The 27,374-nt window shown below is 37.6% G+C and overlaps 1 protein-coding gene across 1 annotated transcript in view; it reads left to right on the top strand.

Moving 5' to 3' along the window:
• The window catches only part of GCSAML (germinal center associated signaling and motility like), a 49,123-nt gene extending 32,522 nt beyond the window's left edge, over nt 1–16,601 (top strand). Inside the window, exons 4-5 of the mRNA XM_043912506.1 lie at nt 13,766–13,794; nt 14,704–16,601. Of these exons, the coding sequence (XP_043768441.1) occupies nt 13,766–13,794; nt 14,704–14,937 (263 nt within the window). The 3' untranslated portion in view covers nt 14,938–16,601. The remainder of the gene's footprint in view (nt 1–13,765; nt 13,795–14,703) is intronic.
• Nucleotides 16,602–27,374: the final 10,773 nt, after the last annotated feature.

Raw genomic sequence — 27,374 nt, forward strand, 5'->3', positions numbered from 1 at the left:
AGTATTTAATGTTTGCGGGATCTATAGTGATGCCCTCTTGCTATTCCTTTGAGCCCAATTCCAACTGATATATGGCTTACTCAAATCCTAAGAGATTCACCATATACTGTGTCACTTTTATTTACAGGAAGAGTAGATGCAAATTGATTGAGGTGGCCGCTGCTGCTGCTGCTAAGTCGCTTCAGTCGTGTCTGACTTTGTGCGACCCCATGGAAGGCAGCCCACCAGGCTCCCCCATCCCTGGGATTCTCCAGGCAAGAACACTGGAGTGGGTTGCCATTTCCTTCTCCAATGCACGAAAGTGGAAAGTGCAAGTGAAGTCGCTCAGTCGTGTCCGACTCTTAGCGAGCCCATGGACTGCAGCCTACCAGGCTCCTCCGTCCATGGGATTTTCCAGGCAAAAGAGTACTGGAGTGGGGTGCCATTGCCTTCTCCGGATTGAGGTGGGGCTATCCTGAAATAATTCAGGCTACTGACCACCCACCCTCCAAAACTTTGCCAAGGTGAAGGTTCCTTCATTTTCCTTTGGCAAACTATATATCTAAAGTATTCCAGGGTACCTGTCCCTTTATGTTCACCAGGATCTATCAGCCTTATGTCCTCTATATAGTAGATTATTTTTATGTCCTGCAGATATATGAAATGATCAATGTTCCTGCAAAGCAGATATTGACAGAAAGACAGAAATTGATAAAACCCTGAAATACACCAATGAAGCAGCACCAATGAAGCATGAAAGCAAATGTATCTAAATATCTGCCAATGCACTGCTTTAGTGAATTAACAGACCTCATCTGCAACAGTAAATGCAAATGAAGTTATCTAATTAAATTTGTGAAAATGTCCAAGACCCAGCCGCATTTACTGAGGCCAAAAAGGGAAATTAAGTGAAAAAGTTATCAAAATTACCACCTCTGCATCTTTTTGATATTAAAGTCAGTAATTTTCTGGTTTTATTTTATTGCTTTTAGTCAGTTTACATTCCATTTGGACCAGAGCCAGTTGAGGAGAATCTATATGATGCTGCTGCAAATTGGTCAACGTATCTGCTTTCACCCTTGTTTTAGTCATGGTGATATTCATCGGATATACTTATGGACCCCTTCAACACACTATGACATAGACACAGGAAAAAATTCCCTTCTTCTATTAGTGGGCTAAGGTAAAATAAGATTCTTTTAGGGAAATTTCCTTGGTCCTTTAATCAGCTCTTGAACCACAAATTTAAAGTATCATATTCTCTGTTTATGTGCTCCAAAAACAATCAGATAATCAGTAGTCTTCATATTTCTCATTCTTTCCCAAAAGGTCTGTTAGAGCAGTCATTTAGGCTAGTCTTTTCCACTCAAGTGACCACAGGTAAATTTTAAGTCTTTTGCCATTTGTACTGTGGACTACTTGTGTCTCATTTTTTAATACGGGATCTGCTCTGCCCCTAAACCTAATCAGCTGATGTACCTAAGTCCAGATTCTCATACCTTTGGAAGATTGTTACTTCAACCATTCCTGGTTCCAACAATTACAGATCAGTCATAATTATTGGGTTGAACTGCAGGAAAGATGTGGCAGTCTATTAATGGTGTGTGAATCATAATAGAGCCAGAAGACTTACCAAAATACAAACAGCAAGAAAAATTTGCAATTTAGAAAGCAATGTGATGCTTACCATGTGTTATTTCATGGACATAGGCAAAGGAAGGTTTTCTTTGCCATTTTCTGAGATGTTGGGGCAAGGATGAGAAGGTTATAGAAGTATATTCATTTAAATATTCTTACTTTCCTAAATCTTTAGATATTTTCCTTTTTTGGCTTTATAACAAGGAATATATGGGTAGTAGGTAGAATAAGGGGTTTCACAGGTGGCTCAGCAGTAAAGAATTTTCCTGCCAATACAGGAGATGTGGGTTCAATCCCCGAGTTGGGAAGATCCCCTGGAGGAGGAAATGGCAACCTTTTCCAATATTCTTGCTTGGAAAATCCCATGGACGGAGGAGCCCGGTGGACTATAGCTCATGGGGTCACAAAGAGTTGGACAGGACTGAGCTATTGAGTATGCAAACAGGTATTAACAGAATAAAGGCACCCAAAGATATCCAAATTTGACTATGTTTTTAAATGTCAAAAGGGAGTTTACATATGTGATTCAAGGTTTCTAGGTGGGGAGATGAACAAATGCTCTTAAAATGTAGAAGAGAGAAGTAGAGTGTCAGAGTGTCAGCACAGTGTCAGAGTGATGCTGCATAAGAAAAACTCAAACAGCTATTGCTTGTTTGTAGCAGTGGAAAGGATAATGATCCAAGGAATGAGTGCAGCTTCCAGAAGCCGGAAAAGGCAAAGAAATTGAGTCTCCTTTAGAATCTCCAGAAAGGAATGCAGCCATGTCAACATCTTGATTTTGGCCCAGTGAGACTCAGAATTCTAATATCTAAAACTGTGAGATATTAGTAATAAACTTGCATTGTTTTAAGCCATCAGGTTTGTGATAACTTCTTACAGCAGTTTTTGTTCAGTCACTCAGTCATGTCTGACTCTGCAACTCCATGGATGGCAGCACACCAGGCTTTCCTGTCCTTAACTCCCAGAGATTACTCAAACTCATGTCCATTAAGTCGATGATGCCATCCAACCATCTCATCCTCTGTTGCCCCCTTCTCATCCTGCCCTCAATCTTTCCCAGCATCAGGGTCTTTCCAGTGGGTCAGCTCTTTGCATCTGTTTTGCAGAAAGTTTTCACTTTCATCTCAGGTTCACAAGATTTGTTAACAAAATAAGCCACTGGTTATATAGAAATAAATAACACAGATATTTATTAGAGAATTATCTAGCTTACTTTCAATACACTAACATTAAAAGAAAGGACAAATAGAAAGAGCAGAAGATACATCACCAAATTGGGCTTTGACCAACATTCAGACTCAATCAGCTCTGGGAAGTCCCGTGTCACAGCACATCTGGAGTCCCAATTGGGAAAGGGTCCCAGGCAGCATATCTAATCCATGGGTGAGACTTCAAAGACTGCAGTTTGGGTCTCCCATTTATAATCCCAGGACAGATGCAAACTGATATCATCATCAATCTGTGACCAAATTGCAAGCCTAGTTTCATGTTAATTCTGTTTGATTTGTCTTGTAAAACTTGGAATGTTGTTAAGCCTGGGGCTTGGTTGGCAAGGCCCCCTTCAGAGGCTCAACAATCTCAAGATTCTTCCCCCATTTTTTCTAAAGTACTGAAAGTCCTGCACTCACAGCAGGCAGTCACTCCCAGTCAGGGCAGTGTCCAGGCAGGTTAGAAGCAAAGTCAGAGGCCTGCTCTGCTTTGTCTCTGAAGCCTAAATAGGATTGTATGTGTGTGTGTGTGTGCGTGTGTGTACTTAGTCTCTCAGTCATGTCCGACTGTTGCAACGCCATAGACTGTAACCTGCCAGGCTACTTTGTCCATGGGATTCTCCAGGCAAGAAAACTGGAGTGGGTTGCCATTTCCTTCCCCAGGGGATCTTCCTGACCCAGGAATGGAATCCAGTTCTCCTGCACTGGAGGCAGACTACTGACTGAGCTACAAGGGAAGTTTAATTTCCCTAACAGCATCAGGTGGCCAAAGTATTGAAGCTTCAGTATAAGTCCTTCCAGTGAGTATTCAGGGTCTATTTTCTTTGGGATTGACTGGTTTGATCTCCTTGCTGTCCAAGGGACTCTGAAAGAGTCTTCATAAGCACCACAGTTCAAAAGCATCAATTCTTTGGCACTCAGCCTTCAGTTATGGTCCAGCTCACAACCATAGCACTACTGGAAAAACCATATCTTTGACTATACAGACTTTTGTCAGCAAAGTGATGTCTCTGTTTTTTAGTACACTATGTTTGTTATAGCTTTTCTTCCAGGGAGCAAGCGTCTTTTAATTTCATGGCAGCAGTAATAGGAGACAATTACAACCTGAAGCAGTAATGCCTTTTTATACAGGCCATTACTGAGATCAATTCCTAGGCAGCCACTCTAGTTAATAATTAGATGTGCCTCTCAACTCTGTGAATTGCAGTATTGAGTCCAGACTTTCTGATAAGTGCATCAGTATCTAGACATTCATTCCGTTCCATACCATATGTGTGCTTTGTTTAATAATCTAGGACTCACAGAATCAATTCAGTAACAACACAGTGTTGCTGAATTCACACTTTTGTTTGTTTGATTTGGGCAGGTTGTGAATACATATTAAGAGCGTAAATAGAAAGGAAAATATTCTCTTTCTTTTTTAAAAATTTATTTATTTTAATTGGAGGCTAATTACTTCACAATATGGTAGTGGTTTTTGCCATACATTGAAATGAATCAGCCATGGGTGTACGTGTGTTCCCCATCATGAACCCCCCTCCCCACTCCCTCCCCATCATCCCTCAGGATCATCCTAGTGCACCAGCCCTGAGCACCCTATCTCATGCATCAAACCTGGACCGGAGGTCTGTTTCACATATGATAATATACATGTTTCAATGCTATTCTCTCAAATCATCCCACCCTAGCCTTCTCCCACAGAGTCCAAATGACTGTACTATTATATCTATGTCTCTTTTGCTGTCTCGCATGTAGGGTCATCGTTACCATCTTTCTAAATTCCTTATATATGCTTTAATATACTTTATTGGTGTTTTTCTTTCTGACTTACTTCACTCTGTATAATAGGCTCCAGTTTCACCCACCTCATTAGAACTGATTCAAATGCATTCTTTTTAATGGCTGAGTAATATTCCATTGTGTATATGTACCACAGCTTTCTTATCCATTAGTCTGCCAATGGACATCTAGGTTGCTTCCATGTCCTGGCTATTACAAACAGTGCTGCAATGAACATTGGGGTACATGTGTCTATTTCACTTCTGGTTTCCTCGGTGTGTATGCCCAGCAGTGGGATTACTGGATCATATGGCAGTTCTATTTCCAGTTTTTTAAGAAATGTCTACACTGTTCTCCATAGTGGCAGTGTGCTAGTTTGCATTCCCACCAACAGTGTAAGAGGGTTTCCTTAATTTCTCCACATCCTCTCCAGCATTTATTGTTTGTAGACTTTTGGATAGCAGCCATTCTGACTGGCATGAGATAGTACCTCATTGTGGTTTTGATTTGCATTTCTCTGCTAATGAGTGATGTTGAGCATCTTATTATGTGTTTGTTAGCCATCTGTATGTCTTCTTTGGAGAAATGTCTTCTTAGTTCTTTGGCCCATTTTTTGATTGGGTCATTTATTTTTCTGGAATTGAGCTACAGGAGTTGCTTGTATACTTTTGAGATTAATTCATTGTCAGTTGCTTCATTTGCTATTTTCTCCCATTCTGAAGGCTGTCTTTTCACCTTGTTTATAGTTTCCTTCGTTGTGCAAAAGCTTTTAAGTTTAATTAGATCCCATTTGTTTATTTTTGCTTTTATTTCCATTACTCTGGGAGGTGGGTCATAGAGGATCCTGCTGTGATTTATGTCAGAGAGTGTTTTGCCTATATTTTCCTCTAGGAGGTTTATACTTTCTGGTCTTTGATCTGGTTTAGATCTTTAATCCATTTTGAGTTTATTTTTGTGAATGGTGTTAGAAAGTGTTCTAGTTTCATTCTTTTACAAGTGGTTGACCAGTTTTCCCAGCACCACTTGTTAAAGAGATTGTCTTTCTCCATTGTATATTCTTGCCTCCTTTGTCAAAGATCAGGTGTCCATAGGTGCGTGGATTTATTTCTGGGCTTTCTATTTTGTTCCATTGATCTATATTTCTGTCTTTGTGCCAGTACCATACTGTCTTGATGACTCTGGGTTTGTAGTGTAGCCTGAAGTCAGGCAGGTTGATTCCTCCAGTTCCATTCTTCTTTCTCAAGACCGCTTTGGCTATTCGAGGTTTTTTGTATTTCCATACAAATTGTGAAATTATTTGTTCCAGTTCTGTGAAAAGTTACCGTTGGTAGCTTGATAGGGATTGCATTGAGTCTACAGATTACTTTTGGTAGTATACTCATTTTCACTATATTGATTTTTCCAATCCATGGACATGGTATATTTCTCCACCTATTTGTGTCCTCTTTGATCTCTTTCATTAGTGTTTTATAGTTTTCTATATATAGGTCTTCTGTTTCTTTAGGTAGATTTATTCCTAAGTATTTTATTCTTTTTGTTGCAATGGTGAATGGTATTGTTTCCTTAATTTCTTTTTCTTTTTTTTTTTCTCATTGTTAGTGTATAGGAATGCAAGGGATTTCTGTGTGTTAATTTTATATCCTGCAACTTTAGTATATTCATTGATTAGCTCTAGTAATTTTCTGGTGGAGTCTTTAGGGTTTTCTATGTAGAGGATCATGTCATCTGCAAACAGTGAGAGTTTTACTTCTTATTTTCCAATCAGGATTTCTTTTATTTGTTTTTCTTCTCTGATTGCTGTGGCTATAACTTCCAAAACTGTGTTGAATAATAGTGGTGAGAGTGGGCACCCTTGTCTTGTTCCTGACTTTAGGGGAAATGCTTTCAATTTTTCACCATTGATGATAATGTTTGCTGTGGGTTTATCATATATAGCTTTTATTAAGTTGAGGTATGTTCCTTCTAAGCCTGCTTTCAGGACGATTTTTAATCATAAATGGGTATTGAATTTTGTCAAAGGCTTTCTCTACATTTATTGAGATAATCATATGGGTTTTATCTTTTGATTTGTTAATGTGGTGTATTACATTGATTGATTTGTGGATATTAAAGAATCCTTGCATCCCTGGGATAAATCCCACTTGGTCATGATGTATGATCTTTTTAATATGTTGTTGGATTCTGTTTGCTAGGATTTTGTTAAGGAGTTTTGCATCTATGTTCATCAGTGATATTGGTCTTTTCTTTTCTTTTCTTTTTTTGTGTGGCATCTTTGTCTGGTTTTGGTATTAGGGTGATTGCAGCCTCATAGAATGAGTTTGGAAGTTTACCTTCCTCTGAAATTTTCTGGAACAGTTTGAGTAGGATAGGTGTTAGCTCTTCTCTAAATTTTTGGTAGAATTCAGCTGTGAAGCCATCTGGTCCTGGGCTTTTGTTTGCTGGAAGATTTCTGACTCAGTTTTAAAATCCGTGCTTGTGATGGGTATGCTAAGATGTTCTATTTCTTCCTGGTTAAGTTTTGGAAAGTTATACTTTTCTAGAAATTTGTCCATTTCTTCTGAGTTGTCCAATTTATTGGCATATAGTTGCTGATAGTAGTCTGTTATCATCCTTTGTAATTCTGTGTTGTCTGTTGTGGTTTCTCCATTTTCATTTCTAATTTTGTTGATTTGATCCTTCTCCCTTTGTTTCTTAATGAGTCTGGTTAATGGTTTGTCTATTTTATTCATCTTCTCAAAGAACCAGCTTTTAGCTTTGTTCATTTTTGCTATGGTCTCTTTTGTTTCTTTTGCATTTATTTCTGCCCTAATTTTTCAGATTCCTTCCTTCTACTAACCCTGGGGTTCTTCATTTCTTCTTTTTCTAGTTGCTGTAGGTGTGAGTGAGTGAGTGAAGTTGCTGAGTCGTGTCTGACTCTTTGCGACCCCGTGGACTGTAGCTTACCAGGCTCCTCTGTCCATGGGATTCTCTAGGCAAGAATACTGGAGTGGGTTGCCATTTCCTTGCTGTAGGTATAGAGTTAGGTTATTTATTTGACTTTTTTCTTGTTTCTTGATGTAAGCCTGTATTGCTATGAACCTTCCCCTTAGCACTGCTTTTACAGTGTCCCATAAGTTTTGGGTTGTTGTGTTTTAATTTTCATTTGTTTCTATGCATATTTTGATTTCTTTTTTGATTTTTTTGCTGATTTGTTGGTTATTCAGAAGCGTGTTGTTCCTCCATATGATGGAATTTTTAATAGTTCTTTTTCTTGTAGCTGACACTGCATTGTGGTCAGAAAAGATGCTTGGAATGATTTCAATTTTTTTGAATTTACCAAGGCTAGATTTATGGCCCAGGATGTGATCTATCCTGGAGAAGGTTCTGTGTGCGCTTGAGAAAAAGGTGAAATTCATTGTTTTGGGGTGAAATGTCCTATAGATATCAATTAGGTCTAACTGGTCCATTGTATCATTTAAAGTTTGTATTACCTTGCTAATTTTCTGTTAGTTGATCTATCCATAGGTGTGAGTGTGATATTAAAGTCTCCCACTATTATTGTGTTATTGTTAATTTCCCCTTTCATACTTGTTAGCAGTTGCCTTACATATTGGGGTGCCCCCATGTTGGGTGCATATATATTTATAATTGTTATATCTTCTTCTTGGATTGATCCTTTGATCATTATGTAGTGTCCTTCTTTGTCTCTTTTCACAGCCTTTATTTCAAAGTCTGTTTTATCTGATATGAGTATTGCTACTCCTGCTTTCTTTTGGTCTCCATTTGCATGAAATATCTTTTTCCAGCCCCCCACTTTCAGTCTGTATGTCCTTTGTTTTGAGGTGGGTCTCTTGTAGACAGCATATATAGGGGTCTTGTTTTTGTATCCATTCAGCCAATCTTTGTCTTTTGGTTGGGGCATTCAACCCATTTACATTTAAGGTAGTTATTGATAGGTGTGGTCCCGTTGCCATTTACTTTGTTGTTTTGGGTTCACGTTTATACAACCTTTCTGCATTTCCTATCTAGAGAAGATCCTTTAGCATTTGTTGAAGAGCTGGTTTGGTGGTGCTGAATTCTCTCAGCTTTTGCTTGTCTGTAAAGCTTTTGAATTCTCCTTCATATCTGAATGAGATCCTTGCTGGGTATAGTAACCCGGGTTGTAGGTTTTTTTCTTTCATCACTTTAAGTATGTCTGACCATTTCCTTCTGGCCTGAAGAGTTTCTATTGATAGATCAGCTGTTATCCTCATGGGAATCCCCTTGTGTGTTATTTGTTGCTTTTCCCTTGTTGCTTTTAATATTTGTTCTTTGTATTTAATCTTTGTTAATTTGATTAATATGTGTCTTGGGGTGTTTCACTTTGGGTTTATCCTGTTTGGGACTCTCTGGGTTTCTTGGACTGGGGTGACTAATTCCTTCCCCATTTTAGGGAAGTTTTCAACTATTATCTCCTCAAGTATTTTCTCACGGCCTTTCTTTTTGTCTTCTTCTTTTGGGACTCCTATGATTCGAATGTTGGGGCATTTGACATTGTCACAGAGGTCTCTGAGGTTGTCCTCATTTCTTTCAATTCTTTTTTCTTTTTTCCTCTCTGCTTCGTTTATTTCCTCCATTCTATCGTCTTCCTCACTTATCCTATCTTCAGCCTCTGTTATTCTACTGTTGGTTCCCTGCAGAGTGTTTTTGATCTCATTTATTGCATTATTCATTATTGATTGACTCTTTTTAATTTCTTCAAGGTCCTTGTTAAACATTTCTTGCATCTTCTCAATCCTTGTCTCCAGGCTATTTATCTGTACTTCCATTTTGTTTTTAAGATTTTGGATCATTTTTATTATCATTATTCTGAATTCTTTTTCAGGTAGACTCCCTATTGCCTCCTCTTTTGCTTGGTTTGATGGGCATTTATCATGTTCCTTTACCTGCTGAGTATTTCCCTGCCTTTTCATCTTGTTTAGATTGCTGTGTTTAGGGTGGCCTTTCTGTATTTTGGCAGTTTGTGGTTCCTCCCATGGGTTGGGTTGGACGGGTGGCTTGTCAAGGTTTCCTGGTTAGGGAAGATTGTGTCAATGTTCTGGTGGGTGGATCTGGATTTATTCTCTCTGGAGTGCAGTGAAGTGTCCAGTAGTGAGTTTTGATATGTCTATGGGTTTGGTTTGACTTTGGGCAGCCTGTATATTAAAGCTCAGGGCTATGTTCCTGTGTTGCTGGAGAATTTGCATGGTATGTCTTGCTCTGGAACTTGTTGGCTCTTGGGTGGAGCTTGGTTTCAGTGTAGGTATGGAGGCTTTTGGATGAGCTTTTATCTATTAATGTTCCCTGGATTCAGGAGTTCTCTGTTGTTTTCCAGTTTTGTACTTAAGCCTCCTGCCTCTGGTTTTCAGTCTTATTCTTAGAGTAGCCTCCAGACTTCTCCATCCATACAGCACCAATGATAAAACACCTAGGTTAATGGAGAAAAGATTCTCCACAATGAGGGACACCCAGAAAGGTTAGGTGAGTTACACAGAGAAGAGAAGAGGGAGGTGGGAGATAGAGGTGACCAGTTGGAGAATAGGGGGAATCAGCAGGGGAGAGAACAATCTAGCCAGTAATGAAATCCCTATGTGCTCTCCACAGCCTGGAACACCCAGGAGAGGTTCATGGAGTTACATAAAGAAGAGAAGAGGGAGGAAGGAGATAGAGGCGACCCTGAGGAGAAGGGGGGGGGGGGTCAAAAGGAGAGAGACAGTTCAGCCAGTAATCAGTTCCCTAAGTGTTCTCCACAGCCCAGAATACCCAAAGAGATTCACAGAGTTGGGTAGAGAAGTGAAGGTGGAGGGAGGAGACAGAAGTGACATAGGGGAGAAAAAGGAGAGTCAAAAGGGAGAGAGGGCAATCAAGCCAGTAATCACTGTCCTAAGTAAAAATGGGTACTGAAGATTGGATTCTTAAAGGTACAAAATTGATAACAAATACCAAAAAGCAAAGATTAAAAATTGAGTCCAGATTGGACTCTCAAAAGTACAATATTAAAAAAGCAAAACAAAAATCACAAAAATTATAAAAAATAATATGAAGTTTGCTTTAAAAATAGGGTCTTTTTTTTTTTTTTTGCAAGGTAATAGTAGGTTATAAAAATGAAAATTAAAGGAGTAAGAGGACTTAAAAATAAAAGAAAATAAAAAAATTAAAAATGATAATAGTAAATTATATGTAGGAATTTCTTTTGGAGCTGTTGTGGGCAGTGTGGGGTCAGTTCAGTTTCAGATAGTTCCTTGTTCCAGCTTATACTTCTCAAGATCTACAGGCCCCTTCCAATGTAATCAGTGCTAACTACAAGGTTTTAATCTGTTGCACTTGTCACTTCCAAAGTGGTTCCCTCTGTTTATTTTGGCTTCTTCTGTTTGCAAGTCTCTTCAGTGTCTAATTTCCACCCTGAAACAAGGGGGTGAAGGTGGTCACTTATTTAGGCTCCCTTGTTCAGTCATGCTGTGGGGAGAGAGGAACACTGCAAACAAGTATCACTGGTGTGTGTGGGGAGTGCTCACAGTGTTTTGGCCACACTGGGTTTGCCCCCACTCACGGAGTGTGTGCTTTTATAGTCTACACTGCTCAGGCTCCAGGTTGCTCTGCAGGGGAACTGTCTAAAGTGGGCCCTGGGTTGCATGCACTTCCCAGGTCTAAGCTGCTCAAGTTCAGGTTCTCGGGTACTCCACCAAGGCACAGACTCAGCTGGGCCTGTGATTTGTGCCCTTCCCAGGTCCAAGCAGCTCAGATGACAAGGTGCTTGGTGAGCACACACTCCCCAGGTGCAGGGCATCTTACCACCTCCCCCATCCCAGCCACTCAGTTTCCTGGGTGTGCAGTGGGAGCACCGTCTCAGGTGTGCCCTGTGTCTCTTCTGGGGAGCTGATCTCTGGTTGAGACCTTTCTGATGGATGTCAACTGTCCAGGATCCCTGGAAGACTTGGTTATCAACTAGGAGCCTGCTCACAGTTTGGTAGAGGATGCCATCTCTGGGGCCGAGATTGCCCCTTTCCAGCTCTGGCTGTTGTCCACCTGCCTTTCTGCCTCCAGAGGGGGATGGGCCAGTCTGCTGCTGGCTAGCTCTCCTCTGGTATTCACTCAGTCCTTTGTTCTGTGAGCAGGCTGGCAGTGTCTAAGGTTAGGGCTTTTTGCGGGAATGTTCTCTCTCTCTTTTTTCTCTCTCTCTAGCTATCCCTCAGTTTGAGTTGCTATCTCACATTAGCTCCCTCAGATTGCCCGCAGGGCATTCAGGCCTGGTCTTTACCCTAAGCAATGCAGCGCGTGCCTCCCTGTTCAGTCCCCGCTTGCTGGTAGTGGATGTGAGCATCTGGGCTACTTCTCCGCTGGGAGTTGCCGTTAGGCATGTAATCTGTGGGTTTTATTTATTTTTCCACCTGGTTATGTTGTCCTCTGAGATTGCAAGACTCCCCACAGACCTGCTGGTGAGAGGGTTTCCTGGTGTTTGGAACTTCTCCTCTTTTACGACTCCCTCCCAGGACTGGTCTCCATCCCTAACTCTTTTGTCTCTCTTTTTATTTTTTATATTTTGTCCTACCTCCTTTCGAAGACAATGGGCTGCCTTTCTGGGTGCCTGGTGTCCTCTGCAAGTGTTCATAAGTTGTTTCGTGGAATTTTCTCAGTGTTCAAATGTTCTTTTGATGAATTTGTGGGAGAGAAAGTGGTATCCCTGTCCTCTCTCTCTTTCTTTTATAATCTACTTTATGTCAAGGGTATGCTTGGATCTGATTTTTGTCTTCAGTATGAATAAGATAATGTATTCTTGGTAGGAGATATTGGCTGACCTTCCTTTGCAAGATAAATTTCAGGGTTTTCAATCAAGGAAAGATGAGTCCCACTCTCCAAGACCAGAGAGAACACCTCATGTGACACAATGATCTTTCTTGGAGTTTGGAATTCAGGTTAATTGCCGTCATCAGAAATTTTCTCAGATATTTCCATTCTGGTTCTAAGCCTCATATATATATATTTTTTCAATGTTCTAACTTCAAATAAGAAGTCTACTCTGGATATGAATTTAGCTGACCTTTAGCACAATGAAGGCATGTTTCACATTTTTAACCTTAGAATAAATATGCTTGTTTTTAAATATGTTAAGCTTTTCAGCACCAAAAGCTGTAACCACTTCACCCACTGGTGTATGATTTTTTTCATGCCTTTCATACTTGTGCTTGGTTCTCCAAATTGTCACTAATGCTACAATTGAATTGTGCTCAAGCTACATAATTCCCTCAGTTTCTGATTATAAAACAATACTAATTTTAAAACATATTTGGTTAATTGATTCATTACAAACTATGATATTTATAAAGATATATTTTTATATGGATAAATATAACATTTCATACTTGAAATCAGTGCATTGAATGTGACTTTTCTGTGAAGAACAAAGAGGTGTTAAAAGTTACTAGCATACTGTTGTTATACAGAATCTGTATATTTAACATATTCTATGATTTTGCTCACAATCACTTTCAAGCCTATTAAGTTGTAGATGTTAAGAATCATTCAATGTTCCTTTTACAAACTGGGATTTTACTATATTTAGTAGTCTAAATATAGTAACCTGTAGTTCTAACATATTTATTAAAAATATTAGCAGTGAATCTTAGATTAACAGATGTATAATTCAGTATTTATAGCTGTAATCAAATTGAATCTGTATTTAATTTGATATAGTCACTTTTGTTATGTCAGTACCTATCTCTATAATGACTGTTCATCTTAAGAATTGTATGATTTTCCTATGATAACTTTATAAAATTTATATCTTAATTTTATAGCCATAATTATTTTTTATTTATACTTGCCATTTTGTATTGTCATAGCATATTTATCAACAAAATTTTATTATCCAGCTTCAAAATTTACTTTTAGTCACCAACTTCATTATATATCATTTACACAGAAAGATAGTACTGTTGTTGCCCCCAAAGATGTGTCCTTCCTTAAGAAAGATAGTACTGTTGTTGCCCCCAAAGATGTGTCCTTCCTTAAGAACCTCAATAATAACATGGAATTATGACATGTTTAGACAGTGGACCTCTTCGAAGTTTTCATCATTTTTTCCTACACTTTCACTATCTTCTTACCCTCAATTTGTGATGTCCCAAAACTCTTAGATTGTTTTCTTTTTATTTTTTACCCTCCAGGTAAAGGTGTTCCATCCACTTCTAATCAGGTAATACAATCATTGTTACATTTGTCTGATAAATGCAAAATACAGACAACTTCATACAAACCTACTTGTAGATCTTCCTTAACATGCAATTTCTGAATGGATTTATCAAAGATTTTCATAGTTTAAATATTAGTCCTGGTAATTCTAATGCAAAAATAGAAAGAAATAAAAAAATAAAAATATTTTAACAAATTTAGGTGATAGGTAAGTTTGTATTGTTTTCTCAAGTCTACCAAAGTCTAATATTTTTATTTTCAAAGCTACTATAACAAAAGTAAATCAAATTTGCAACTACAATCTGACCACCATAAAACATATATTATTTTTTAGCTTTCCACCTTTCCTTTTAATCTTTATGTCCAGGACTTAGCTTTTATATTTATAAACATGGTGGATATCAATCAACAGATGAAAAAACACTTATTCTTTTTAATATTATATCACAAACATTTTATTGATTTAATTAGCAGTATTTTTTCTTTCATGGTCCATACAATTTAAAATGTATTTAGATTCTCATTACATTAATTAAATTTTATCCTATGAAGAATTTGCAATTTGATTAATTACTTATAGATCTGTGATTCTGATTGTTGCATATAGTATACCTCAGTATGTGTGACATAAAGTATACAACTACTTTTCTCTAGATGTTCAGGGAGATAACAGTGTCTTGTTATTCTTTTTTATTATTTGTAGTGAAATGAAAACAGAATTAGTGGTAGTTTGAAGCATAGGATATGTTGCTAAAATGAAGTCTTTAAGACATCAGGGCTTGGAGAGAGGGCCTTGAATACCTGAGGTGCAAGATCATCATTAGACAAGAAAAAAGGAGGGATGGTGGAGTACAGAGTTCAAATCTGATGATTGATTCTAGATCCTTGATTTCTTTTTTCTTTGTACTTGCAGGAAAATGAGAATGTCAGTGGTTGTGAAGAAGTATGTTACTCTGTCATTAATCACAGTCCCTATCGGAGACCCTCCCTGAACTCCAACGATGATGGTTATGAGAATGTCGCAAAGAGAGTGAGACCATTAAGGGAAGGGCCAGAAACAGAATATGCCCTTCTCAGGAAACCTTGCACTATTAGGTCTTCTTCCTGTACAGCTGAGAATGATTACGAAATTGTGCTTCCTCAATAGAATACTCCTGCCTCATTATCTTCCAGTAACAAAGATGACCAAATGGTGACCTCCAGGGGAGTCTTTCTCTTTCAGCAGTACAGCAACTTTTACTTCTGGCCAGATTTTGTAAATGATATTCTTTCACTGTACCACATTAAGAAACTGAAATATCTCATCAACATGGTTTGGGTAAAGCCACATAAGTTGATATAATGATATAGAGTATTCGATCTCTTTTTCTTTGTAAGGTTTGAGGATGTGGAAATTGTAGGGGGGGGTCCTCCCTAGAACAATAAACATCTACACATATGTTACTTAGAATATCCAACTCCAATTCTACTTTCCAAATTTCAGAGGCCAGCATTCACAGTCCTAATTACCTATTTAATTTTTGAGGTGTAATCTACTCAATAAATTCTTAACATAATAAGACCAGTGACCAGAACCTTTGCTAACTGAGTATTTACTTCAATTTTGCCTTTTCTGCATACTGGAGATTTTGCATGTAAATTTGTGGTAGCAATTTAAGAATTAACAGGGTTTGATATTGGCCTTTCTAAGAGGAAAAGCTGAGAGTGCAATTTAAAAAAAGGAATGAGGAAAAAAAAAAAAAAAAGAATGAGGTTTAGTAGCCCAGTGTCTTACTTTCTGATAGTCAATCAGATAAATTTGTTCCAAGTTTACTAAAAACTGAAAGCATACTTGTACTTACAGTTTTGTTCACAATATACTAGTTAATTTAAATACTAGTTATTTTTAACGAAGAAGGAAGAATAGTGTCTGGTTTTAAAATTCAGGCAAATTAGTAAACAACCCATTTATTTTTACTTTCATTCTCAAGGAGAGTCTAAACAACTTGCCAACTTCCCACTGAGGACATAAAGGATGACATAATTGAAAAAACATCAATAATTAATTTTTATATAGCTACAATATACTGACCTTTTAGGTTACTGGCAAGGATAAATCACTAGATAGATGTCAGCTAACTTTCTGTTTTGTTTTTCATATTTTTTCATTAAAACGACATGTGCTGTAGGAAGGAATCTGGTTTCTAGTTATTAGTTTAATACTAGACTTAATCTAAAATAATGTCTGTTATTCTTCTATGCACATTAATTTCTAACAAAAGGTAAACTGAGACACTTCTCTACACTGGAGCTCCTTTACTGCCTCCTCTATAGAACTACCTGGAAGAGAGTGGGTAGACAGAGAAAATGGACAAATTAACAGAATGCAATAGCTCATGTCAAAATATAACTTACCTTATTTATTAGGAATGATCTCATATAATAGAAGATACAGATAATTACCATTTATGGAGCATTTGCTGGGTTCTAGTTGTGTAACTTATTGGTTTTATACAAATTTTGACTCCCTATTCTTGGTAAATTCTTGTGTTCCTTTGAAGTGATTTCAATGTGTGGAAGGAGAACTTAATAGAAATCTTATAGTTCTGGAAAAGTCACCCTTTCTGAAATATGTAGAAATATTGTAGAAATCAGTCAACCTTCAGAAATGACAAAACTGTTTTTTATTGTAGAAATTAGTCAACTTTGGGAAATGACAAAATTGTTTTACCTTGTAGAAATCAGTCAGCTTTAGGAAATGACAAAATTATTTTTTCTCTGTATGCTTTTGTAGTTATTTTTCACATGTAATAAATACTATATTCAAGATAATGACTTATTTTAATATACTTAATGATATGGAATTATAGGAGAAGGGGCAGTCAATAGGACAATGAATATTACTGTTTAGTAAAAGAAATATAGAAATCTAAAAGCATAGATGTGACCTGGTTGTAAATCATACCCTATTTCTTGTGGAGATTCAGTATTTGTTTTTAATGTATAATCTGTCTTTTGTTCAGCATAATGAATGTTTCACCTTGTATTAGTAGTTGACATTTTTATTAGTATATTACTGAATGAATAACTCATAATTTTTAATCTAATTATTTGCTGATGGGTATGTGAGGCATTTACAGTTTTGACATTATAAATAAAGCTGCTATACATTTACTTGAGTACTCAGATGTATTGGTTTGCTAGGGTTGCCAATATATCACAGTCTAGGTAGCTTCAATAACAAAATTTTATTTTTTCACAATTCTGGAGGCTGCAAAGTTCAAGATCAAATTGTAAGCCAGAGGTTTTCTGTTTTTCCAAGACCTGTTTTATGCCTCTTTCCTAGTTTCTGATGACTTATTGGCAATCTTTGGGATTTGAAGACTTATCAGTAAGACCTTTATGTCTCAAGAATAGGAAATACATTTTACTAAAATTCAGTGATTTTCTATGTATGTTAGTGAAATATCTAGGCGTCTAGCGGTATGGGGATGTTGAGGTATTATTTCTGAGGTAAATAATAAATTGTTGCATCTGGCTACTACTGTAAACAAAAAAGAGAGCCAATGCCTGCGGAATTTTGAAGACACAATATTTGTGGATTTTGCTAATAACAAACTCTTTATTTGGATTTGCAGCTCTTGTCTGTTTATGGAGTGACCTGAAAAGTTGCTAGTTTTTAGTGGGGCCCAAGACAAGTGACAGTTCTGCATCAGGTCCAGGCTGCTCTCCAAGTGCTCTGCCACTTGGACCTTATGATTCAGCAGATCCAGTGGTGCTTGAAGAGTCAGTGGCACATAAGGAAATTGTCTGGAGCTTTGGAAAGTTCCTATAGGTAAATCACAGGGAAGGCCCTTAAAATTTTGGATCCATCCTCCAAAGATCATTACTATCCTTTTGAGAAATAGCTCTGAGTCTAAAGGTTTAATCATGGGTCACCAAGTTGCCTTGCAACTTGAGTTGCCCATCATCAACTGTGTCATTTGACCAAGCCATAGAATCGGGCACACATGATAACATTCCATCATATATACCACTGGAAGTGGTATATATGACTTTGGGCCAAGCAAGCCCTGAAGGCACAAATAGGTTACATGAAGAAGTGGCCCAAATGCCCGTGGTTCCCATTCCTGCTATAGCACTTTCTTTCTCCCAACCTGTACCTATTGCGCCATGAGAAGTTTTCCACAATCAGCTGACAGGAAGAAAGACTCATCTGGTTTACAGATGGTTTTGCACCTACACAGGTATTACACCTAAAATGGAAAGCTCTTGCTCTACTGTTCCTTTCTGGAACATCCCTGAAGAACAGTGCTGAAGGGAAATTCTCCCTGGGCAGAACTTCAAGAAGTGCACCTGGTAATTCACTTTTCTTGGCAGAAAAAATGGCCAGGTGTGCAACTGTGTAGATTCATTTGCTATGGCCAGAGGCTTAGTGAATGGTCAGATATTTGGAAGGAACATGATTGGAAAATTGGTAAAGAGGCCTGGGGAAAAGATATGTGGTTAGACCTCTCTTAACATGTTAAAACTATGAAGATATTTGTGTCTTATGAGAATGCTCACCAAAGTGTGACCTTAGCAGAGAAAGATTTTCATAATCAAATGGATGGGATAACCTGTCAGCCTGTAGATACCTGTCAGCCTGTTTCCCCAGACCTATCATTGCTCAGTGGGCTTGTGAGCAAACTGATCGTAGTGGCAGGGATAAGCTTTGTTTGGGCTCAGCAACATGAAATTATACTCACCAAGGATGACCTTGTTATGGTCACTGCTGATGGGCCAAGTGTCAGCTGCAGAGTCCAACACTGAATCCCTGATGTAACACTATTCCTGTGCTGATCAGACAGGTACCTGGCTGTTGTGATTCAGTAGCTAAGTCCTGGCGGACTCTTTATGACCCCATGGACTACAGCATGCCAGGCTTCTCTGCCATTCACTATCTTCTGCTGTTTATAAACTCTCACTATTTGAGTTTGCTCAAATTCATGCTCAATTGATTTGATGATGCTATCTGACCATCTCATCCTCTAACACACCATTCTCTCTTTGCCTTCAATCTTTCCCAACATCAGGGTGTTTTGTATCACTCCCATTAAGGAAGGACATTATTTTTGTTTTTAATGAAATAGGCACTTTTTCTGGATGAGGTTTTCACTCCTTGAATGCAACACTTCTGCCAAATGCACCAGCAGTAGTACCAACAGTGGAATGCCTTATCCACTGTTATGTTACTCTTCTACAAGAGCATTGCTTCTGATCGATGAACTTACTACACAGAGAAAGAAGCATGGCGATGGGCCCATGATTATGAAAATCATTGATTCTACCATGTTCTCCTGAAGCAGAGGGCTTGACAGAACAAGGCAATGATAATTTGAAGACTCAGTTATAGCACCAGTTCTTTGGCAATATGTTGCTTGGTTGAGGCCAGGTTCTCCTTGGCTGTGTACGCTCTGAATCAGTGGCCACTACGTGGTGCTGTTTCACAGGTCCAGCAATCAAAGGGTGAACACGGGAGGGGCGCCACTCACTATTACTTCTAGTGACACATTAGCCAAATTTTTGCTTTTCGTCCTCAGAAACTTATGCTCTGCTTGCCTAGAGATCTTACTTCCAAAAGGAGAAGTATGTAGACCAGGAGAAACAATAATGAACCAGAAGTTAAGACTGCCACCTAGCCATTTTGGGCTCATACCACCTGATCAACAAACAAAAGGAAATTATTTTCCTGGTTGGGGTAACTGATATGAATAACCAAAGGGAAATAAATTGGACTGGTCGTCTACAACAGAGAGAAGGAAGAGTATGTCTGGAATCGAGGGTATCCCTTAAGGTTTTCTTAATGCTACCATGTCGTATGACTAAGGTCAATGGGAAATTACAACAACCTAATTCAGGTAGGACTACTAATGTCCCTGACACTTCAGGAATGGCTTGGATCACCCCACAAGGTAAAAAACCCACAACTATCTGAGCTACTTGCTGAGGGCACAGGAAATATGTAATGTGTAAAGAAAAATGATAATTATCCAGCTACAACCATGTGACCAATTACAGAAATGAGGATTGTAATTGTTATGAGTATTTCTTTTATGTTGCTATGCATGTGTTTGTTTATGAATTATATCATATATATATTCACACACATATATATATAAACTGTATATAAAATGTACAGTATATACACATTTTACATATTATATATACCTGTACATTTATATTAAGCAAATGTCTTTACATCTTTCCTCTCATTTTCTTATCATGAAACATAAAATGTATTGACTTTCCTTATATATACATACATACACATATATACATATACATTTTAACTTTATATCACAGTATTTAAGTTACAGAATATCAAACAGAAGAGTGAATCTCATCCAAGGACTTTGCATTCTTTTTTGGGGAGAAGATTAGTATACCTTTGGATATACAAAAGATAAGCAAGAGGGGCTTCCATGGTGCCTCAGTGGTAAAGAATCCACCTGCCAATGCAGGAGACACGGGTTCAACCCCTGATCTAGGAAAATCCCACATGCTGTGGAGTCGCTTAATCTGTGTGGAGCACCTAAGCCTGTGCAACACAACTGTTGATCCTGTGCTCGAGAGCCCAGGAGCCATAACTCCCGAGCTCACGTGCCACTGCTAAAGCCCACGCCCTAGAGCCTGTGCGCCTCAACAAGACAAGTCTGCAACGAGAAACCTGCATACCACAGCTAGAGACTAGCTCTGCTCACCACAGCCGAAGAAAAGCCCACGCAGCAACAAAGACCCAGCGCAGCCAAAAGTAAATAAATAAAATTTTAGAAAAAGATAAGGAAAGGTATAATTTTGTTCTTTCTCTTTTCTTTTTTTTTAACTGATTTCTGAATTTGTGTCATTCACAAATTATATTTCATCCTTTCTTCTGTAAAGTAAACATCTAAGATCATAAATTTAAAAGTACTGTTTAAGCTGTATTCTACATATCTTAAAACACATTTCGACAACTGTTCAGTATTTAATATTTTCTGTTTTTACTACATTTTGGATCGTAAGTTATTTAAAAGCACATTCTCGATTTCTAGTATCAGTTTTTTTTTCTTTTTTCTGTTAATATTTTCTAATTATTGTTGTTGGCGAAGGATGTCTATATAGTACTAGTTCTCTGAAATCTGTCAAAAATTGTTTCATGATACAGTAAGTGGAAAAGTTTTGAAACTATATCATAGTGAGCTAAAAAAATAATGTAACTTTGGTTCCATTTTGTATATACCGATTAGATATAACCAGTTAATCATGTGGTTTAAATAGCCTATCTTCATTTTTTTCCTTTAAATGTGATAATTATTGAGAAAAAAATGTGTTTAAAATATCCTACTATGGTGGTAAATTTGTCAGTTTCCTTTCATTCTATACCATATTTAGTTATATATTTTGAAAGATATTATTAACTTCATGCAAAGTTTAGAATTGGCACCTCTCCTTGTTATCCTCTTATATATCCTCTTTACTTAAGCTTTATTTTTTCTAATATTAATAAAGCCATATCAGTTTTGTTTTGGTTATTATTTGCATGACTCAATTATCTTTTTCTATCCTTTTTCCTCTCAACTTTTCCATGTCCTTATATGTTAGATGCCTCTTTTAAATAGCTTAGCTTATAGCTAAATATTGTTTTTCTAGTCTAGTCAGCCTTTGACACTTTCTTATTTATTTAAATTGAGATATAACATTGTATTAGTTTTAGATACAAAACTAATAATGGTTTAATATATGTATATATAGTTAACATCCATCATCACTCATAAGTACACATTGTTTTTTCATGATAAGAACTGTTAAGACTTACTTAGCAACTTCTAAAGATACAATACAGTATTGTTAACTATAGTCACCATGCTGTTATTACATCCCCAGACCTATTTGTCTTTTAACTGGAATTTTGTACATTTTAAGCACTTTTACCCATTCCACTCTGTTATTTTTTTATTTGCAGATTTAGTACTGTTTAAGAAGATGTGTATGGATGCCACATAAGCAAAGGGTGGACTGCAACTTGTCTAGGCTGGTCAAGCAACCATCTAGATGTTGTGATTTTTTTTTTTAGATGTGATTATCATTTAAGTGGGTAAATTTTTAGTAAAGTTCATAACCCTTTACAGGCTTCCCTTGTGGCTCGGCTGGTAAAGAATCTGCCTGCAATGTGGGAGACCTGGGTTCGATCCCTGGGTTGGGAAGATACCCTGGAGAAGGAAAAGGCTACCTACTCCAGTATGCTGGCCTGGAGAATTCCATGGACAGTCCACGGGGTCGCAAATAGTCGCACACGACTGAGCAACTTTCACTCACATCACTTAACCTTTTATAATGTTGTGTGGGCCTCATCCAATCAACTAAAAGCCTTAATTAAAAAAGACTGATATAAACCAAGAAAGAAAGAATTCTTTCTAAGACTGCAACATAGAAGTCTAGCATAAATCTCCAGACTCCTGTCCTACAGAATTCAGATTCAAGATGCAGCTTCAATTCTTACCTGAATTTTCAGCTGTCAGGCCCACTTAGAAATTTCAGGCTTATCAATCATTACTTTTGTGTGAGAAAATTCTTTCTCTGTCTCTCTATGGACAGATAGACAGACAGATAGGTAGATAGATACAGATACAGATATATTTTTTGTATTGGTCTATCTCCGTGGAAAACTCTGCCTAGTAATCATTATCTGTTCATCAATATATCTTAGGCATTTGAGCTTTAAAAATAAATCTCAGAGACTTCCCTGATGGTCCAGTGGTTAAGAATCCACCTTGCAATGCAGGGAACATGGGTTTCATCCCTGGTCGAGGAACTTGGATCCCATACTACTGCACAGCAACTAAGTTTGTGTGCCACAACTAGACAGTCTGTGCAGTGATGAAATGAAATTCATGTGAAAGGAATTCACAACTGCTGAACAACCATGAGAAAACCTATTAAAAAAAGATACCCCACATCCAAAGACAAAGAGGAAGCCAGAATGAATCAGTAAAAGGGGTGTGGTCATAATAAAATCAAATCCCATACCCAGCAGGTAAGCGACCTACAAACTGAAAAATAATTATACCACAGAAGTTATTCCACAGGAGAATTCTGAGCCCCATGTCAAACTTCCCAGCTGGAGGTCAGGGAATGGGAGGAAGAGTCCCCAGAGAATCTGGCTTTTGAAGACCACTGGGGTCTGATTGCAGGGCTTCCACAACACTGGAGAAAACAGAAGCTCCACTCTTGGAGGGCACACACAAAGTCTTGTGCACACTAGGACCCAGGGGGGAAAATTAGTGAAACCATAAGAGACTAGGCAAGATCTCCTTGGTAATACTGAAAGGTCTTCTGCAGAGTTTGGGGTGGCTGAGGCTCACTTCAGGGATGAAGACACTGGAAGGATCAGTTCTGGGAAGTACTCATTGGAGTCAGCCCTTCCAGAAATAGCCATTAGCCCCACCAAACAGTCTGTAGGCTCCAGTGCTTCGTCACCTCAGGCCAAACAATAAAGAGGTTTGGAACACAGCCCCATCAATCAGCAGACAAGCAGATTAAAGTTTTACTGAGTGCAAGACTGACCACCAGAGGGACAATACCCAGCTCTACCCACCACTAGTCCCTCCCCTCAGAAAGCTTGAAAAAGCCTCTTAGATAGTCTCATACACTAGAGGGCAGACAACAGAAGCAAGAACTACAACCTTGCAACCTGCAGAAAGAAAACCATAATCACAAATTCAACAAAGTGAAGCAGTAGAGGAATATGTACCAGATGAAAGAACAAGATAAAGCCCCAGAAAAACAATTAAGTGAAGTGGAGATAGGAAAAAAAGTCAGAATAATGATAGCGAAGAAGATACAGGATCTCAGAAGAAAAAATTCTTTTATTTAAAAATTAGATATGTTTGACACATACCCTGCATGTTCTTAGTCACTCAGTTGTATCTCTTTGCAGCCCCACGGATTGTAGTCCACCAGGCTCCTCTGTCCATGGAATTTTCCAGGCAAGAATACTAGAGCAGCTTGCTGTTTTCAACTTTAGGGGATCTTCCTGGCCCAGAGATCAAACCTGTATCTCTTGCATCTCCTTCATTGGCAAGCATCTTCTTTACCATTGAGAAATATGGAAGGAGTCCCAAAAGGAGAAAAAAGAGAGAAAGGGACTAAGAACATATTAAAAACATATTAGGTAAAACTTCCCCCAACCTGGGAAAGGAAACAGACATACAGGTATAGGAAGCACAGAGAATACAAAACAGAAAGTCCCAAGCGGATCACATCAAGACAAAGTGTAATTAAAGTGGTAAAAATTAAAGATGGAACAATATAAGCAGCAAGTGGAAAGCAACAGGTTATGAACAAGTGAGCTATCATTACACTATCAGCTGACTTTTCAGCAGAAACTCTGTAGGCAAAAAGAGAGTAATGCTTTATATTGAAAACGATGAAAGCTAAAAACCTAAAGCCAAGAATAATCCATACGGCAAGGCTTTTATTAAGATGTGACAGAGAGATAAAACATTTCACAGACAATAAAAATTGAAAAGGTTTAGCTCCATGAGACCAGCTCTACAATAAATATTAAATAGACATCACAAAATGGAAAAGAAAAGGCCAGAATTTAGAAAATAAAAAGCTGTAAAAGAAAAAAGTCTAATGGGAAAAAGCAGGTATACAGTAAAGGAAGTATAAACCTTTTATGAAACTAGTAGAAAGATTAAAAGACAAAAGTAATACAATCATCTATAATAAAATTAGCTAAGGGACACACAAAGGAAAAAGATATAAATATGGATGTCAAAAACAGGAAACATAATGGGAGAAAGTAAAAATTCAAGGTCATTAAAAAGGATTTGAATAAGATATCAGAAACAAAACAGTTACATATATATGTGTATTTATATACACACATATTTTCTATATTGCTATATATAAGCCTCATGATAATCACAAGCCAAAAATTTTCAGTAGATAAAAACACAACAAAGAAAAATTCCAAACATAACATAAGTTAGTCATCATATCACACAGAAGGGAAGGAAAGAAGAAGAAACACAAAAGAACTACAAAAATAATCTTGAAACAAGAAGAATGGCAATATGCACATATTAATACTTATCAGTAATTTATTGATTTACTTTTATAAATTTACTTTTTATTTTATATTGGGGTATAGTTTATTTACAAGATTACATTAGTTTCAGGTGTACAGAAAAGTGATTTGGCTCCACATATACATATATCCACTTTTTCAGACTATTGTCCTGAATAATCTTTAATAATAATAATTTTTTCCTGAATAATAGCTTATTACAAAATATTGAGTAGAGTTCCCTGTGCTATACCTTAATCTTGCTGATTATCTATTTTATATATTTTAGGGAATACATGTTATTCCTAATTTATCCTGCCTTTCCACCTTTCTCCTTTGGTAACCATAATTTTCTTTTTGAAGTGTGTCTGTTTCTGTTTTGTAAATGTTTGTTTTTATCACATTTTTTTAGCTTCTGCATGTAAATGACATCACATGATATTTGTCTTTCTCTGTTTGACTTATTTCATTTAGTATGCTAATCTCCAGATCGATTATATTGTTGTAAATGACATTATTCATTTTTTAAATGACTGAGTAATATTCCATTGGATATGTGTACCATGTGGACATTCAGTTTGCTTCCATACATTGACTATTGTAAATAGTGCTGAACATTGGGGTGCATGTATCTTTTGAAATTATGGTTTTTATCCAGATATATGCCCATAATTGGAATGCTGGATCACATGGTAGTTTTAATTTTGTTTTTTTAAGGAATATTCATAGTATTCTCCATAGTGGTTGTACCAATTTACATTCTCACCAACAAGGTAAGAGGGTTCTAGGGTTCTCTTTTTTTCCACACCCTTTCCAGCATTTATTGTTTGTAGACATTAATGATAATGACCATTCTGACTCCTATGAGGTGATATCCCATTGTAGTCTTCGACATGTATTTTTTTTCCGTTTACTTTTACTAGTTGGAGGCTAATTACAATATTGTAGTGGTTTTTGCCATACATTGACATGAATCAGCCATGGATTTACACGTATTCCCCATCCCGATCCCCCCTCCCACCTCCCTCTCTACCCGATCCCTCTGGGTCTTCCCAGTGCACTAGGCCTGAGCACTTGTCTCATGCATCCAACCTGGGCTGGTGATCTGTTTCACACATAATAATATGCATGTTTCGATGCTATTCTCTCAAAACATCCCACCCTCGCCTTCTCCCACAGAGTCCAAAAGTCTGTTCTGTACATCTGTGTCTCTTTTTCTGTTTTGCATATAGGGTTATCGTTACCATCTTTCTAAATTCCATATATATGCGTTAGTATACTGTATTGGTCTTTATCTTTCTGGCTTACTTCACTCTGTATAATGGGCTCCAGTTTCATCCATCTCATTAGAACTGATTCAAATGAATTCTTTTCAATGGCTGAGTAATATTCCATGGTGTATATGTATCACAGCTTCTTTATCCATTCATCTGCTGATGGGCATCTAGGTTGCTCCCATGTCCTGGCTATTATAAACAGTGCTGCGATGAACACTGGGGTGCACATGTCTCTTTCAGATCTGGTTTCCTCAGTGTGTATGCCCAGCAGTGGGATTGCTGGGTCATATGGCAGTTCTATTTCCAGTTTTCTAAGGAATCGCCACACTGTTCTCCATAGTGGCTGTACTAGTTTGCATTCCCACCAACAGTGTAAGAGGGTTCCCTTTTCTCCACACCCTCTCCAGCATTTATTGCTTGTAGACTTTTGGATAGCAGCCATCCTGACTGGCGTGTAATGGTACCTCATTGTGGTTTTGATTTGCATTTCTCTGATAATGAGTGATGTTGAGCATCTTTTCATGTGTTTGTTAGCCATCTGTATGTCTTCTTTGGAGAAATGTCTGTTTAGTTCTTTGGCCCATTTTTTGATTGGGTCATTTATTTTTCTGGAATTGAGCTACGGGAGTTGCTTGTATATTTTTGAGATTAAATCTTTGTCTGTTGCTTCGTTTGCTATTATTTTCTCCCAATCTGAGGGCTTGACATGTATTTTTTATAGTAATTAGCAATGTTGAGCATCTCTTCACATGCTTTTTGGTTACCTGTATGTCTTCTTTGGAGAAATGTCTATTTAGATATTTTACCTATTTATTGATTGGGTATTTTATACATATAGATGTATATGTTCCCTTGGTATCTCTCATTCTCTTGAAGAGATCTCTAGTCTTTCCCATTCTGTTCTTTTCCTCTATTTCTTTGCATTGATCTCTGAGAATGGCTTTCTTATCTCTCCTTGCTATTCTTTGGAACTCTGCATTCAAATGGGAATATGTTTCCTTTTCTCCTTTGCTTTTCACTTCTCTTCTTTTCACAGCTATTTGTAAGGTCTCCTCAGACAACCATTTTGACTTTTTGCATTTCTATTCCATGGGGATAGTCTTGATCCCTGTCTTCTTTTAGATGAAGCTGCCCAGGTTTCCCAGCACCACTTAGAAAGAGACTGTCTTTTCTCCATTGTATTTTCTTGCCTTCTTTGTTGTATATCATTGACCACAGGTGTGTTTATTTCTG

The sequence above is a fragment of the Cervus elaphus genome, chromosome 9, assembly GCF_910594005.1.
Source record: "Cervus elaphus chromosome 9, mCerEla1.1, whole genome shotgun sequence".
NCBI classification, from domain to species: domain Eukaryota; kingdom Metazoa; phylum Chordata; class Mammalia; order Artiodactyla; family Cervidae; genus Cervus; species Cervus elaphus.